The 18,594-nt window shown below is 36.7% G+C and overlaps 1 protein-coding gene across 1 annotated transcript in view; it reads right to left on the reverse strand.

Moving 5' to 3' along the window:
• Positions 1-4,102: 4,102 nt before the first annotated feature.
• LOC126267531 (methyl farnesoate epoxidase-like) overlaps positions 4,103-18,594 on the reverse strand; it is a 188,890-nt gene continuing 174,398 nt past the window's right edge. Inside the window, exons 8-9 of the mRNA XM_049972832.1 lie at positions 6,728-6,869; positions 4,103-6,650 (exon numbers count right to left, since the gene is read on the reverse strand). Coding sequence (XP_049828789.1) covers positions 6,475-6,650; positions 6,728-6,869 — 318 coding nt within the window. The 3' untranslated portion in view covers positions 4,103-6,474. The remainder of the gene's footprint in view (positions 6,651-6,727; positions 6,870-18,594) is intronic.

An 18,594-nucleotide genomic window follows, 5' to 3' on the forward strand; every position in this document is an offset into this window, starting at 1 on the left:
GTGTTTAGCCCCTGCAATTTTGTTGTGGTGCCCAAGTCAACTGTAGTGCTTATGCTTCCGTATGCATATTGCTGCTGGCCTGATGTAGAATTCTCCACATTTTATTCCACCTTTTACATGTCAACCGTTTGTAGAATATTTACCTACTCCTTGATGGAGCATAGTACATCATGGATCTTGTGGCTGCTTTTGATGACAGACTGGATACCAACCTGGTGAAGGTGTTAACCAATCCAGTCAGTGGCATTCTTTATATAAGGTAAGCATGCTGCTGGCTGCAGTTTATCAGTTTACTGCCCATCTTCATTCCCTATCTTGTTCTTCTATCTTCTGTTATTCATTTCCGTGGCTGTCTGGGTTGATTCTTGGTTGCAGTCATTGGCCAAGAATGTTGCTCACAGCCTTGGGAGCTTAGGCATTTTAGTGTGAGCATTGCTTCAGCACTGCACACAAAAAGTTACGGACTGGATGATTGAGTTCTTCTGTGCTGCATGGTTCCAGTATTGGGCATGTGAATATGTGTATGTATGTTTAGGCTTCTGATATACTTTGTGCCCTAATGTACCAACAGTGCCCTATACAATTCCATGTCTAGGAATGAAACTGCAGAATTCTTCTCTACTTGAAGTGTGAATTGGATCTTCCCATTCATTTTATTCAAATACTCATGAAAGCTGTGTAGTTCAGTCTTACCAATGGCCATATAATGGACATGCCCTCCACATATCTGAAGCATCTGCATGGTTGGAAAGGAGAAGAGCAAAGTGCCATTGCTTCAAAGGACCCCGAGAATATGTAGGCTGCTAACAAGGATAAGGAAGAACACTTCGTTACACTGTCTGTCTGGTAGTAGGATTTTCCTTGAAATTTGAGGTACATCAATGACAAACATAAATCAACCAGTCTCTGTAAGTCCATGTTTACACAGGGTGGTTCAACTTTAGCTCATCAGGTAACATGTCAAATCAAAACACCTTCAACTATCTATGTTTCCAATTTTATTTTACTTATGCAACCAGTCTCTGTGTTTCACTTTGACATCTTCAGGTCCCTGACTCATGTGTAGGAAGAATCCAACCTCATGCAATCGAATAGGTGACAACATTTAGTAACTGGTATCACTGGACTTATTTTAACAATGGTATTGCTTCAGTCATCAATTACAGACTCAGTTAGAATCTTCAGTTGATGAACAAAGGGATCACATTGTTTTACTGAATGCTAAGACCTATTTTGATTGCACATGAGGCTGGATTCTTCCTACACGTTGTCAGGGGGCCTCAAGATGGTGCAGTGAAATTCTGAAACAGGTTACATAAGTAAAGTAAAATTTGATATATAGATGGCTGAAGGTCTTTTGATTTGACATTTTGTAAATGAACCAGATTGCATATCTCAGGTAGGACATGTTTTTGTAGGGTTGGAAAAGTTTCATCTAATGGTGTGTTTTCAAATAATGACTTTACATTGAAGCTGACTATGATGTCCATGGGTAAAATTGTTTCTCCCTTTTTCTGTCAAGTGCAGAAAGTTCTTCACATAATAATCTGATTTGCCAACTACAGGTCTTAATTTGCAGATTACATACTCTGCCAAACTGTACATAGGTGAGGTGATCTCATTTACTGTTGGTCTTAGAGGATGGCCTTCCTTTTGTATTTTAGGCATTCCATAGATTCTAGGTGGAACTGGGATTCTGAGAGTGAATCACTGGGATATGTCAGTGTCAGATTAAGGTTGGTGTCTTGTGAACTACCTTGACCATAGGTCTGCTATTAGTTCATTGTAGATGGGGTCATTTAATAAATCTTTCCTCCTGTCTTCATACTGCATGCTATTCAAGGTGACAGTAGTGAATCACATTTTTAGTGATTGGGAGTGGAGGACTGAGATGTTAGCAGCTGATAGGTTTGAGCTGAGTAGGTTTTATTGAAGAATTCATTTTCAACAGTAATGTTGGAAGCTATATACCATAATTTCTGTTGGAAAACCATATTCTTTGCCTGTCCTGTCTATTTGAAGATTGTGCAGTTTCATAGCAGCTTACATCTTTCAGATCATTGTATATGTGCAACTGGATTTTAATAAAGATTATCAGAAAGAATATAAATGTCTTATTCAGACACATTACACTGAACAGTTCAACTTACTTTCCCCAGCATCTTCGTAATTTTACTCCAAGGCCAAAATATATGAGCTCAGCATTAAACATTTATTCTCTCTTATTCAATTCCATCTTAATAATTTTTTTCTGCTGTTTTTAGTTTCCTGTAGCATCTGCTACATCTGCAAAGTTTTATGAATGCAGACAAACCTTTCTCTTCAGCAACATTACTTTGCCCCATTATTTTTCAAATTGAGACTGTTAGTAAATTTTAGTGTTCCCAAATAAAAGCACAAAAGGATTGCTGTTGGGCTTGGCATTTACTTTTGAGTGCATAATTTGGAAAGAAAGGAGTTTCATACTTGACAAAGAACTGAATAATTATCTGATTAGTTACTCTCTCCTACACTTGAAATATGAGCTTTCCAAAGGGAAAATTTTGCTAAAGGTCTGATTGATTTAAAAAAACTTTCTCCTCAAAATGTTAATATTCTCTCACTCCTATAAAATGATTGCCCTTAAAATAACTTGGATGAATTTTGTTTAAAATTTTGTGAGATTTGTGATACAGTTTGTGTTAGCTCATATCCCAACAGTTCTCTTGTAGAGTACCATGTTGTCCTCATCAAGACAAGTGAAGCTACCACAGAAATGCTGTTGGACCATATCATGACAGAGAATTAAAATATATCAGCCAAATGATGGAACCAAACACTTATTCAGAGACTGAAGGTCAGGTATTTTGACCAGGAGGTACTTACATGGTGTCACTGCCACTTCCTTCAGAGCACAATGAGTGCTTCTGGTCAAATTGCTACATATTTCACAATTAATTCCAACATCCCAGACTTCCATGTATAATGTTTTACAGGTATTAATTTACAGTTTTGTGTGTAGTACTTCTTACAGTTATGATAATATGTTGCTGCAGTAAGTCAATTTGGGTATTAACGAGGCAAATCTGTGGTGTGCTGTACATCCTGAGAATGTCCAATGTGGGACTTACCGATTTTTCATGTGAAGGGTGTTGTGTTATTGACTGTACATGGATGTGCCATAAACCTGATTTTTTTTATTTTTTATTTATCAGCTGAAGCTTGTCAGTAATTGAATTCTATCAGACACTTCACAAGGCTATTTACATATTTATAAGAAGATGTAACAAATGAAAGCAATAAATCAGTGTAAGTTAAAATGAAAAAAAAAAAAATGCACCCAGAATATGAAATGAAATGAATCTTCACATATTGAGAGAGTAGATGATGTTATTTTATTAACTAGAAAATCAAATCAAATTTACAGAAAACTTGGCAGTACGATGTTAAACCTCCTGTGGCCTAAATACATGCATTGATTAAGTTGGCAAGGCTGTTATAAAGCTTTTACATCATCTCACAAGGCAAGATGGCCCATAAATATTGTAACTGGTCCTTGATATCCTGAATGCTAGCACTGAGGCAGAGTGCCATTTTCCAGAGACCAATTGTAGACATGTGTTTCTCAATATATGTCCAGGATACAAAACACTGTGCAAGTATTGTAATATTAGAGCCAATATCTGTTTTATGTCTGAATGATACGTGAGCTCCAGTCACTGTGTACTGCCTGTTATGATACATCTGTAGTTCACTAAATGGCCATGGTGGTCCCTCAAGAAGTTGAAGGAATACAATGCTGCAAATGGGGTTTCCAATTAGGAAGTTACGAAATACTGCTTGTCCTACCCCCACATCAAGGAGGTGGTGTCCCACAGGACACTGAATGTTAAAAGGTCATTGAGTAGCATGTCGTAAATTATGATTTTGTACCCATTTCTATTCCTCTGATTAAAAATGAGCATTCCCATTGAAGATTTCAAAGCTGTCCCTCTGTGACCCACTAACAGGGTGTGGTGGCAGGTCAAATGTGTTATTATTGGATGTCCCCACCCCCCTCCCCTGAGGCAAAGAAATTGGAATTATAACTTTTTTGATCTGAAATGTTTTTGAGGTATTTAAATGTCTTCAATTAAAGTAAACACCATATTCAGGTATAAAATAATTACCGTTTTATCTAGTAAGTATCTTCTAAAATTTCAGTACAAAATATCATATTATACATTGTGCACTGAAAACATATACTGAAGATTTTCATTGACAGTAAAATTACTTATATATTAGTGACTTAATACATTCAACATTACATTGAAACAATGAGCTGTAGATTTTGACAGAAGAAAATGATTTAGTGAAGGGTTGTTGCATATTCAGATTAAGTTCTCCATACTTATGAAAATAAATATCAAACATGGAGAAAAGCAGTTTCCACAATTAATAATTTTATTAGAAAAATATAATTTGTAACTTGTAACATTGATAATTTACAAGACACAATATTTGTGAATCACAACCTCCATTCTTTAGATCATAGCAAGAATTAGAATTATGATTAATATTACTTCAAAAATGTCTGATACATAAAACTCAGTTCATTCTCTTGATATCTAATATTATAATGTAAACTGAAGTCTATGTCAAAGTAGTTGTCTGGCGAATTTAAGCATAATGCTTTTGGTAATTGTTTCTAGAGCCAGATAAACTTCCTGACACAAATTTCAGTTTAACCAATGAAAACAACATTTTAGTTAGTGAGAAAGTGCAAAAATTTCTCCATTCCTTAACTAGAATGTAGCGTGTTATACTGTGTCCATAGACATGTGTAAATTTGTGCAAGTTTTAGTTTGTGTCAAACAACCACAAATGGTTAAAATTTGCAGTAATGATTTCACACATAATATCAGTTGTTGCTATACCTACATCCCAGCTAAAAATATGTTTACAATAACTTTGTGTGCAATTATTTCAACCTCAAGAAAACATAATAATAATCCATGTATGAATTTTTTAATTGAATTATGCTATGAATGTTAAGATGTTGGGTCCTCTAATATCGATATTGTGAGTGGATTGTACCCAGTCATAGCAATCAAATGCTTTGATGGTTCATAACAAAATTATATGATACAAGATGAAATTATTATATATTATGTAACCTAGGACTGTAATTGGCATTCTTCATATCCATTGTGGAATATGGGGAAACTACCTTTTAAAATGAACTGGCTGAAAAATACCCAAGTAAGGAAAATTGTTCACCTGTGTAGCAGCCCCACAAAACTCAGTTAGCGTCAAATGCTACAGGGAAAGTAATATCAAATGTATGTTTCTTCAAATTTTCCTAGTAGATAAAATATTATGTCATTTTTTTGTATCAATATATTGGCTGACAGTCTTTCAGTCATTCTCCAGATGAGTTGCCTGCAAGATTTTTAAGGCACTTTAAACTCATATTTTAATAATCTTGTGGGCAACTCACTTTGAGAACAGGTGAAAGGTTGTCTGCCAAAATATTGGTACAAGAGTTAGTGATATCATGGATAACCTCCTGAAAAATGATGGAATATTGAACATGTTGATAACTGAATTATTCTGGTTCCATGAAAGTCTTTGTGGTGTAACACTCACTACACAGTAAAATGATTCAACATTTTAGCCATCACTGCAAATGACAAACTTTGAGGGATTACTGATAGCAACAATGCCATAGAAATCTATTGCCAAGTGTACTGTTCACTTACTGAGCGCATTCCCAGAAAATGATCTTTTTGATAAACCACAAAAACCTTGAAGGAAAAGAAGTGACTGTTCTGAGAAAATTTTTTGTTACACCTTAGTTAACATTGCATGTTCAAACAGAACAGCTTTCAGTCATGTGTTGTGTAAACATTGTCATATACATCACATGATGTCCTTGTAAATGAGTATGTCTCGTTGTTCGTTAGAAATGAGTTTCAGTTAGCAGGACATGAAGTGTTCCAACTGCTAATATTTTTTTTTTTTAATGCACACTGTGTATTAACCTGTAATGAACAGATACAATCACAAAGAATAATTTCAGGCATCACAGCATAAACATTTCCTTAACAGAATTATGCAGTAATCAGTTGCTACTGAGATTACTATAAATAAATTGGTGTAGTTACTTAGTAGGTTATGTAGAATCAAACTGTAAGGTACATTACTGAAATGCATTAGAAAACTACATTAGAAATTAATCATTAGTTGAGAGCTATAGTTCACATATTGATAACCAGAAATATGAAAATACTCCTCTTTTTGTTCATATGTAGTTGCATTTTTACAAACCTCATCTCTATTTGGATACTTTTCTATTCTCTCACTAATTCAAAGAAGTGATGAAATGGCAGTATGGAAATAAGTAAATGAAATTTCAGTTAATTTCCATTCAGTAATACATATTGATCTATTAGGTTTTAATTGCTGTCATAATACTGGTACTGAAAATAATTATATTTTTGTGTTGTTGCAATGTTATCGAGATTTGAAAATAATATCATATGGTTTTGGAGCAAGGTTAAGGCCTTCCAAAGTAGCATACTTTAGGTCAGTACCATCTGCAGGAACAAGTTGAAATTTTTGTAAGATTCCAGCAAACATTTGGAATAAACAGCATTTTGCCAAATGCTCTCCCAAGCACCGACGTCGACCTGAAAGACAAATTTTAGCTGTGAGATATGAACCACAAGTTAGATTGCTATTACCCTCTGCATTATCAGTAACTCACCAAGACCAAATGGTAAGAATGCATCATCCTCTCTAAACTGCCCAGTTTCAGTAATGAAACGCTCTGGTCGATATACTTCAGGATCACCCCAATGGTCTTTATCCATGTGCAGTGACCAAATATTTAGAAGGACAACTGTATTCTGCATCAAAATACAAAAATTATTTAATATTAACACCTATTTACACTTAGAAAGCATATGAAATGTCTCTATTCAAGAACACAATAGAGATAGCAATACTACTTTCACTGATACTATTTTTCAGGTTATAAGTAACAGTATAATTGAAACATTTTAATTTAGAAATTTCCATTTTCAATATATGGTACATTATGACAATGGAGAGGCTTTAATATTGTTGTTGTTGTTGGGGTCTTCAGTCCTGAGACTGGTTTGATGCAGCTCTCCATGCTACTCTATCCTGTGCAAGCTTCTTCATCTCCCAGTACCTACTGCAACCTACATCCTTCTGAATCTGCTTAGTGTATTCATCTCATGGTCTCCCTCTACGATTTTTACCCTCCATGCTGCCCTCCAACGCTAAATTTGTGATCCCTTGATGGCTTAGAACATGTCCTACCAACCGATCCCTTCTTCTAATCAAGTTGTGCCATAAACTTCTCTTCTCCCCAATCCTATTCAATACTTCCTCCCTAGTTATGTGATCTACCCATATTTTTAATATTTTTAATATTACTCTGCTTATATGAGGGTTATTTGGAAAGTAAGGTCCGATTTCTTTTATGGCATAGAGATATAAAAGCTTTTGGAATGTTATGACAAATATTCAAAGAACTTTGGAAACAATGTAGAAAAAAAAAGGTATCAGTTTGGTGCGAAAAACACACTACCTGCATCCCAAAAGATGAATGTGACAGGTGCAGCATCCATTCCTAGTGAGTGTAAGACATTAGCAAGGCTAGAAGTATCCAAGTCTGCACATCAACTAAAATAATTTCCATTGGCCAGTAACTACAGCTTAGAGTAGCTGCAGTTCATAATACCTGCCATCAGCACTCATACCAATGGCTTCCTCAACAAAGCATCTGTAGCTTGTAGTAAGAATTTTCTGAAATGAATTTTGGAGTACATTAAATGCTGCCTCCTTCTAGTGGGAATGATTGTCGTGCACTTGTAACTTACTTTTTGAGATTGGGAAAAGGAATAAAAATATAACAGTAGAATAAGTATACCTGATATCCACAATTTCTCGCAATCCTTTTTTTCCTTTGGTTTCTGTCCTTGTGTAACTTTTCTGTGAGTTCATTATCACATTATATTCTCATATATTTTATGTTGCTGAATAGTTTCAGATGCCCCCAACAAATCATGACCTTGCCACCATGAGATAGCTTGTGTCCCTGCACTAAAAATATAGCTATACTATAGGTGCAACTATATCAAAGGGTATATTAGTAGAGTGAACAGACTAATATGTGGTTCCTGAAGATGGGGAACAATAGTTACAGGAGCAATAATATGGATACTGACTGACCTGGCTTTGTAACACCATTCAACATGGCACTGATATGTTGGTACTGTGGGTGGCTGAAACTAAGGGTAAACTAAAGCAATTATTTTTCCTGACAAGCTGCAGCTGTAGTGTACTATTTAATGATAATAACATCCTCCTGGGCACAATATTTTGGAGAAAGAAATAGCCCTCCATTTGCAACTTTGTTCAAAGCTACTCATGAGGATGTTGTCAACATAAAATACACTCTTGGAAATGGAAAAAAGAACACATTGACACCGGTGTGTCAGACCCACCGTACTTGCTCCGGACACTGTGAGAGGGCTGTACAAGCAATGATCACACGCACGGCACAGCGGACACACCAGGAACCGCGGTGTTGGCCGTCGAATGGTGCTAGCTGCGCAGCATTTGTGCACCGCCGCCGTCAGTGTCAGCCAGTTTGTCGTGGCATACAGAGCTCCATCGCAGTCTTTAACACTGATAGCATGCCATGACAGCATGGACGTGAACCGTATGTGCAGTTGACGGACTTTGAGCGAGGGCGTATAGTGGGCATGCGGGAGGCCGGGTGGACGTACCGCCGAATTGCTCAACACGTGGGGCGTGAGGTCTCCACAGTACATCGATGTTGTCGTCAGTGGTCGGTGGAAGGTGCACATGCCCGTCAACCTGGGACTGGACCGCAGCGACGCACGGATGCACGCCAAGACCGTAGAATCCTACGCAGTGCTGTAGGGGACCGCACCGCCACTTCCCAGCAAATTAGGGACGCTGTTGCTCCTGGGATATCGGGAGGACCATTCGCAACCATCTCCATGAAGCTGGGCTACGGTCCCACACATCGTTAGGCCGTCTTCCGCTCACGCCCCAACATCGTGCAGCCCGCCTCCAGTGGTGTCACGACAGGCGTGAATGGAGGGACGAATGGAGACGTGTCGTCTTCAGCGATGAGAGTCGCTTCTGCCTTGGTGCCAATGATGGTTGTATGTGTGCTTGGCACCGTGCAGGTGAGCGCCACAATCAGGACTGCATACGTCTGTGGCACACAGGGCGAACACCTGGCATCATAGTGTGGGGAGCGATCTCCTACACTGGCCGTACACCTCTGGTGATCGTCGAGGGCACACTGAATAGTGCATGGTACATCCAAACCGTCATCGAACCCATCGTTCTACCATTCCTAGACCGGCAAGGGAACTTGCTGTTCCAACAGGACAATGCACGTCCGCATGTATCCCGTGCCACCCAACGTGCTCTAGAAGGTGTTAGTCAACTACCCTGGCCAGCAAGATCTCCGGATCTGTCCCCCATTGAGCATGTTTGGGACTAGATGAAGCATCATCTCACGTGGTCTGCACGTCCTTCACGAACACTGGTCCAACTGATGCGCCAGGTGGAAATGGCATGGCAAGCCGTTCCACAGGACTACATCCAGCATCTCTACGATCGTCTCCATGGGAGAATAGCAGCCTGCATTGCTGCGAAAGGTGGATATACACTGTACTAGTGCCGACATTGTGCATGCTCTGTTGCCTGTGTCTATGTGCCTGTGGTTCTGTCAGTGTGATCATGTGATGTATCTGACCCCAGGAATGTGTCAATAAAGTTTCCCCTTCCTGGGACAATGAATTCACGGTGTTCTTATTTCAATTTCCAGGAGTGTACAAATACTAGAACCTCATGTGTATTTCAACCATTGTGCAAGTTACAATTTAAAATTAATTCTTAAAGATATTGCAAAAGTGAATAAAGAAAATATTTTGAAACAGATGAGAGCTACAGTTTCTCTGCTTACTGCATGCTGTGATGGTAGAATTTAAAAACTTGTTCTGTGACTAGCTTCAAGATAACATTAAAACCATTAAACCCATCACAATGGGCTGTAAAGTACAATACCAACTATGCAGTAATAGAAAGATTTGTTGGAATTTGTAAGTCTCTGACAGACATAATTATAGGAAATGTAATGCAACGACACTCCACGGCTGTGTCTAAGTGCTCAGTGCTTCTGACCAGTTTCAGTTTCCTGGACTACTAGGGATTATTCCTTGGTTGGAAGACTAGGACAGGATGCACTGAGCCTGGTGACACCTACTGAGGAGTGATTTGAGTGAGAAAAAATGGTTACAAGTTACGAGAAGATGACAGTGGTTGGGAGGGTGGTATGATGATCCCATGACCTTCCATACCACAACTGAGTGCAGTTATTTTTCCTGGCAACATGCAGCTGTACTATACAGTTTAATGACACTGGCAGAGGATGATATGAACAACATGCCAAAGGTGGCACTGAATGGCTGCCAGAGTCTGAAAGCAGAGCTGTTTGATGAATACTGTAACAGCTCACAATTACCCTTTTTGTGATTCATTGCAAAGCACTTCAACAAAATCAATACAACATCTGAGGCCATGAGATCCGAGATTATGGACATTACAGCTGAATATAGCCTATTAGGAATAGTACTGCAAGTAACAGCTAGCATTAATGAATCATCCAATAAAATTATTGATGAAGCTATCAATATCTGTGAAAGACTGGGCATTGAATGTAGATTTCTAAGAAATAAATAAAATATTAAAGAAGTACTTCAACAAGTCTTGTAAGGGTGAGAGGAGACAGACTTAGAATTACTCTTTTATACCCAATTATTGGAACAATTAATTCATATATTAAACACACTTTCAATGAATGAATGAAACTGTAGAACCATAAAGAGCAATATAACCTTTATTTATATCTACTACCTATAATGGTGAACCTGCAACTGAAGCATTAAAGAATGCAGTGACACTTACTGAGGATACTACTACTCTGTTTTCACCAAGCTGATGTTAATAAGAACTACTATAAAAGTAAAAATTTCAAAACTGTCTGCTGCAAAAGACTGAGTAGAGTTTTTATTAGTAAAATACAGTTAACTGGTATTGAGCTACACTGATGTATGCACAACAGGCCTCATGTACCTTACAGTCCCTGTGACAGTTACAAAAACTGAGCAATCTTTTCCATGCTAAACATACAAAGAACCATTTTCATGTCACAATGAGTATGGAATATTTATCTGGTTTGGCAGTACTGTTGTCATTGTGGTTGTGGTGTCCAGTCTGAAGACTGGTTTGCTGCAGTGTTACACCCTACTCTATTCTGTGCAAGTCTCTTCATCTCTACATAACTACTGCAGCATACGTTCCTTTGGACTAGTTTTCTGTAGTCAAGCCATTGTTTGTATCTAAAATTTTGACCTCTCTCATGTCTTTCCATTACCAAACTGACAATTCGATTATGTCTCTTATATTTCCATAAAACAAGCCCTTTCACTAGTGAAGTTGTGCCATAAATTTCTTTACTCTTCAGTTAAATTCAATAGATTAGTTATCTGATATGTCTATCTAGTTTTCAGCATTCTTCTGTAACATTAAATTTCAAATACTATGATTTTTTTTCTTTTCTGAACTGTTTGTTATCCATGTTTCACTTCTGTACAAGGCTATACTCCAGAAATATATCTGCAGAAATACTTGAATTTATGTTTGGTGTTAAAAAGTTCTCTCTGTCAGAATTGCTTTTCTTGCTATTGCTTAAGTGCATTAATTCCCTCAGCATAATTGCAAATAATTCGATTGCATGTATTATTTTTGATGATATACATTTTACGCTCTGTTTTCAATACAGTATCCATTCCATTCAGCTGATTGCCCATGGTATTTGTCATCTCTGACAGAATTATGATGTTGTCAGCAAGCCTCAGTTTTTATTTCTTCTCCCTGAATTTTAATTCCATTCCCATATATCTCTTTAGTGTCCCGCTTCCTCACACTTTCAATAGAAAATTAAAAAACATGAAATATTGATTTTTCTAAAATAAGAACAATTTTGTTATACTGTAAGGCCAATCAAGGAAAAATCATTTAAGAAATACACAATATTAGGTAACCAAGTCCATAGTTTTCATTAACAGTTTTATTGTAAATGTGAAACTTGCCAAATATAAATTTCCTAAAACAAACTATTTGCTTCTGCAGTTACTTAAAAAATCTCTCTTACTTCAGGTAGTGTGCAGCAAGAATTAACAGCTGTTTCAAGTACTGATATAGCAGAGAAACTATCGGTAAGATAATATTTTGTTTCACTAGAGTATTAAAACTCAAGCAGAGTGTACTTTGTGAAAAAGTTTTTTTTATTTATTTGATTTACTGGCACAAGTGGGAGGATGATGGCACTTTTTTGTGCTTGTGTGTAATAGTATTACATGTTTTTATTCATGTTTTCATCAAACAGAGTTATTAGTGTTCATGTGGTAGTAATCTGTTCTGCTCTGTGGAAATGTTCATGTAATCAACATTTTTGGTTGATACTGGATTATAATGAATAAAAATAAGGTTAGTGACAAGCTCTGTAAAATACTCACATAGTTACAGATGTGAAATTCACTCTGGCTTGCATACACCATCTTGTCAATTTTAACTAATTTAAATATGATTCAGGAGGAATAAATGTCTCACTCGACGTATATGACAGAACTTATATTCACTTCACATGTTCTAATTAACAGCTGAGCACAGCTTGGATTTACATTCTTGTTATCAAGTCTTGGCATGGAATATTAGCAGTTTATCAGAAGCACCAGAACCTCACTTTGGTGATGATTTTCTTTCTCACTAGTTTCGACAAATTATGCATAACTGGTGCACCTTGCACACAGCATAGTCTTTTGCCAGCCACTGACTTTGCCTATTTTGAAGAATTCATTGAAGGGGACTATAATAACTAAAAGAATTAAATCCACAATCCACAAGTAAATATTATTAGATTGTAAAATTATTTTCTCTCTCTCTCTCTCTCTCTCTCTCTCTCTGTGTGTGTGTGTGTGTGTGTGTGTGTGTGTGTGTGTGTAGGGTGGAATAATGTTAGAATGTTGGGGACAGGAGGAGTCATGGTGAGGAAGAAGGTATGAACAACATTGTGATGAGTTGTGAAAGAGGGAGGCAGTTCAGCTTTCAGGACTTACTCCAGGTCTCTCATGATTTTAGTCACACCCTGATGTGAAAAGCCTAATGAGTACATTATCAGAGCCAAGATGGACACTAAGACAGTAATACAATTGTGTGTGCCTCCTGGTTCCACAGATAAGTAAGAAATTGCAAAATACATGATATGAGAGAAATTCTTCAATGTTTCAAGGGAGACAATTATTTGATTTGGACAGGAAACTGGAATTCAATAGTAGGAAAAGGAACAGGAGGCAAAGCAGAAAAGCAGAACAAGAACATGGACTGAGTGAAAGAAATGAAAGAGGAAACTGTCTGCTAAAGCTTTCCTCCCAGTTTATTAACTGCCAACACCTGGTTAGTGAAAGCAGCAGATGAACAACAAGGAAAATAGGCAGACCACCTTGGATAGCATATAAGGCATTAGAGTTAACTGATGAAAGAAGAAAATTTAAAAATGTAACAAATAAAACAACAAAAGGACTACAAAGGTCTAAAAACTAGACTGACAGAGGATTCAAGTTGTAATGCAGGAATGGCTAGAGGCAAAATGCAAAGTTGTAGAAGAGAGATAGGTATTGTGTATTGTAAAATTAAGGAAATCATTTGAAAAAAGATAAGCATCTGCATGAACATCAGTCCAGTATTAAGCAGAGAAAGGAATGCTGAAAAGATGAAGCAATGTACTGAAGGACTATGTGAAGGAAAGAAAGTTGAAGACAAGATCAAGCAGACTACAATGTGATGGGTTGTATGATACTGTATGAAGAATTTGTCCATGCACTGAATGACACATGCCAAACAAGGCATGTGGATTCGATGACATTCCCTCAGAATCATAGACTACCATGCTCCCAGAAATGTTCCATTCTGCATGCAAGATATACGAGACAGGTGAAATACTACCAGATTTCAAGATGTGAATATTATCAAACCATATATTTAAAAAAAATCATAGCTGCAAAACTTGGAACAAATTATTTACAGAAAAATGGAAAGACTAGTAGAAGCCAATTTAGGGAAGATAACTTTGGGTTCTGGAAGAATGTGGGAAAACACAAGACAATACTGACCCTATTAATGCTCATACATCATGGATCAAAGAAAGACTGAGTTATGTTTACAGCATTTGTACGTTTAGAGGAAGCAATTTACATTTGATTTTGTTGACTGGAATAGATTCTTTGAAATTCTGAAGATAGAGGAGACAAAATCCAGCAAGCAAAGGATTATCTACAACTTGTACAGAAACCAGACTGCAGTTATAAGGGTTGAGGAACTGGTTAATCCTTACTCTCCAGACACTAAGGATTATAAAATCATGGTGAATGATTCTTTGGATTCTTGTATTGTAGCATTCACAGACTACCTCCACAAGGGCAAAATCAGAAAATGTACAAAGATGATTTTTTACCCCTCACAGTAACATGTCCTCACATGTGTATCAGATTATTGATCAATATGCAGTAAAGTGAAAATGATGAGTATAAAGAAAACAAATTCCATCAATTTCAGTTGGAAGAGAAAAAATGACACTGTTAAATTACACATTGATATTATATAAATTGCATAAAGAACACAAAATTTCTAGGAATGGATACCAATTTTCATTTGAAATGAAGTGAATGCATAAAGATACTTGCAAAAAGAATGTTGTCAGCATGTTATGTTCTTAGAGTCCTGTCATAAATGCCACAACAGCCAATGCCTTTTAGCTACATACTATTCATATATAAACACAATCTGTAGCTTTGGAGTTCCTTTTGAGGATACAAATGCTGTATTTCATCAAAATATAAAATCCTTAAGGAATAAAGTTTAACAACTAGAATTAGAATTGTGAACACTGGACAGTGCCATTCTATGTATCCCTGAACATTGGTGTGAGGAAAATGTAATAGTATTTCCTGCATTAACATCATATGACTCGGACTGTTCCTATAGCACGATATTCATTAAAGGTGGTAGTTCATGTGTCTATGTGAGAAGAGGTATTACATTTAAAATTACAAAAGACTTTATAGAATTAAGTGAGGATAAACATTTCAAATTCTCAGCAGCAGAAAAAAAGAAAAAAGCATGTAAAAAAATTATTCTATTTTGCTTGTATTGATCCCCCAGATGTAATATGGACTTTCTCAAAACTCAGTCAGAGCTTAGACAAGGTATCTAGTCCATAAATGAACATTCTAATATGCAGGGATTTAAATATCAACATAATGTAACCAGATGACGTTAGTAGTATATAATGGAATACTCTTTGCAGATGGCATAACATCACTTATAAACTATCCAACTAGAGTGACCAAACAATCTTCCTCAGTAATACACCATACAGCAACAGACATAAAAAGAAAGCACTGACAGCTGCTTGTTAAAATTCTAAGCCAATCAGATCATCTCTGTCAGATATTAAAAGCAAATATTTATGTAGAGAAGTCTGCTAAATCAAGTACAAACAAAAGGTTCTTTTCAAAATCAAACCTATATCAGTTCCCATCCTAGTTACAACATGAAGGGTGAGAGGAAGTGCATGCAGAAACAAATGTAAACAAAATGTTTAATAAATTCATGACAATACTTAACCTAAAATTTGAGGAAGCATTTCCCAAGATACTGCATTCCATTGGAGATTTTTTAAAAAAATGGTATGGCACCAAATGTATCAAAAAATCCTCTGAAACTCTAAGATATCCCATAACCATAAAAAATAGCCAGACTGACCCAGATTTTTCAGAATTTTACAAAAATTACAAGAGAACTTATAGAAAGGTACTGCTAGCTCCAAAAACGATACAAACAGTAAAACATTACTGAAGGAAGATAACAAAAGCAAAGCAATCTGAAACATAATCTATAATCAAACAGGAGACAGCAAAAGTTTGACAAAATCATCTGTAAACACAGATTTAAAGCAAAGATATTCAAATCAGCAATGTAAAGGAACCAGCAAACTTCATGAATGAATACTTCAGTAACACTGCTAAGAAATTGCAAGAGAAATTTCCAGACTCATTTGCTTATATGTTCTACACTGCAAGTAGGAACCACCACACTCAGTGGTAATTTTTTGGACAACAGAGAAAGAGGTGACACAGATACACTAGACCCTGACTAATCTGGCCATTCCTGGTACATATGGGTGCTGGATTAGTGAAGTTATGGATTACTGACTGTCTGAAATTTATTTTATTCATTTATTTAGTTTTATTTTGAAAACATAGGGGATGTAGTGTCCTGTACTTTATGAAGCTGAAGGATACAATGGATACAATTTTAAAACATAGGAGATATACTTTATTAAATCCAAAAGACCTTAATTTTCAAAGAAAACTTAGCCCTTGAGTGTATACTGTACATAATTATACAGTTGTATCACTCAATATGAAACATGTCCCTAATTTTTATCTGTTGCAATGATGATATGCAATGGTATCATGCTTTATCATGCAACCGCTTCACAAGCATTACATCGGTACTGCAAGTATCTGGTTGTTACATAATGTACTCCAGGAAGACCTTGGCAGCTTCAGCACCAGCAGTGTGAGAAATCTTCGTGCCCTCTCCTCCTGTGTCTTCTTCTTCATCAGTTTCATCATTTCTTTCTTGCACACTTTTGATTATTTCTTCATCTGTTAAAATTTGCTGTATCACAGTTTTCTTCATGCAGCCACTTAGTAACATCTTCATCACCATGTCATTGTACAAAGTAATTAATAATTTCGAATTGACTGGCTCATCACTGTCGCTCACTACTGGATGCAACTCGGCATCAGTGGAGGGCCATGATTTTATCCGCCTCTTCATTATGGTAGTGCTCTCCACTTTATCCCATGCTTTGGTTGCTTGGAAAACAACATCATGTATGTTAATTGCTTTCCATGCCTTCAGCATAGTCTTGATAGAGTTGTTCTCACTTTTTTCAGCAAGGAGATGAGAAGTGAATGTTGATAATGATGTTTTATTGATTACAACATTCCCTGATGCATGGCTAGAATTAAGGCTGTCACATTGGGTGGGAAAAAGAGTGCTTGTCTACCACTGGACTTCAGAGAAACATTTGAAGGATGGCTGGGAGCATTGTCAGTTATAAGGATAGCATTCAGTGGAAGCTTTTCTGTCTTTAGCTCTTTTCTCACTGCTGGTACAAATGTTTCATAGCACCACCAAGAGAACATTTGTCTGTCCATTCATGCTTTCTTTTCAGTGCAATACTGCACTGGTAGAGTATTTATGTCATTGTGTTGAAAACACTGTGGACGTTTGGATTTTCCATTCACCATAAGCAGTAGTTTATGATTCCCATTTGCATTACAACATCCCATTAATGTTATGCACTGTTTCTGTTGCTTGTATCCACGAGCTTCCTTCTCGTTCTTGGCAGCTAATGTTTTTGAGGGAAGCATCTTGTAAAAGAGTCCTGTTTCATCAGCATTATACAAGGCATCAGCAGTTCAATCTTCTTCCTCTGTTATCTTATATGTCTTGCTTACAAACTCATCAGCATCCTTATTGTTAGCTGAGTGACTTTCCCCGGAGACTGTCAGCTGCCGAAAGCCTCCATGTCATTTTTTCCAGTTTGATAGCCAACCTTCACTCACTGCAAACAAGTTACTGCTACCAAGTTGTTTGTTAAATGCATCTGCTTTTTCCTTTATAATTGGGCCACTGACTGGAACTCCTTTACTGCGTTGTTGTATGAACCATCTATAAACAGATATGTCCAGTTCTTCATTCTCACTCTTTCGCAAAATCTTCCATTTTCTCAACTCACTATCCATTTGTGTTGAGTACTATCGAATAACATCTTTCTTTTTGATGACATAAATAGTTGCTCATCCAACACTGAACTCAGCAGCCAACAATGGCTTTCTGTCAAGAACCTCGATTTAACTTATCTAAAATTTTGAATTTCTCCTTGAGGTCCAGCATAACGTGTTTCCTTTTAGAAGACATGATTACAAACTGTAAAGAAAGCTACAATTTCAAATACAGTGTATAAAGCATTGTTTAACTAAACATTGTTGTGCACAATAATTCATTGTGCTTGTGTTTTTGGTTTTGTGCTGGATTACTGAGAGGCCAGACTGCTGAGGGTCGGATTAGCAAGAGTCGTGTAATTCACTACTCAAAGAATAAAAGATCTACATGGTTTATATAATAAACCAGAGACAAAAGCACCGAGAACCGGAACAAAATGGAGCGAAGAAAGAAGAACTAAATTTTCGCAAACAATGAAAAACTGGTGGGCAAATAAAAAGAACCAGAAGACCAAGAAGAACGGAAAGTGAACCAGCTTTACTTAGCGTCTTCCACATGGAAGCTTTACGACTAATAATAATAATAATAATAATAATAATAATAATAAATGAATATAATAATTTCAATTCCAAAGAAAGC

The sequence above is a fragment of the Schistocerca gregaria genome, chromosome 4 (assembly GCF_023897955.1).
Source record: "Schistocerca gregaria isolate iqSchGreg1 chromosome 4, iqSchGreg1.2, whole genome shotgun sequence".
Classification (NCBI taxonomy): Eukaryota; Metazoa; Arthropoda; class Insecta; order Orthoptera; family Acrididae; genus Schistocerca; species Schistocerca gregaria.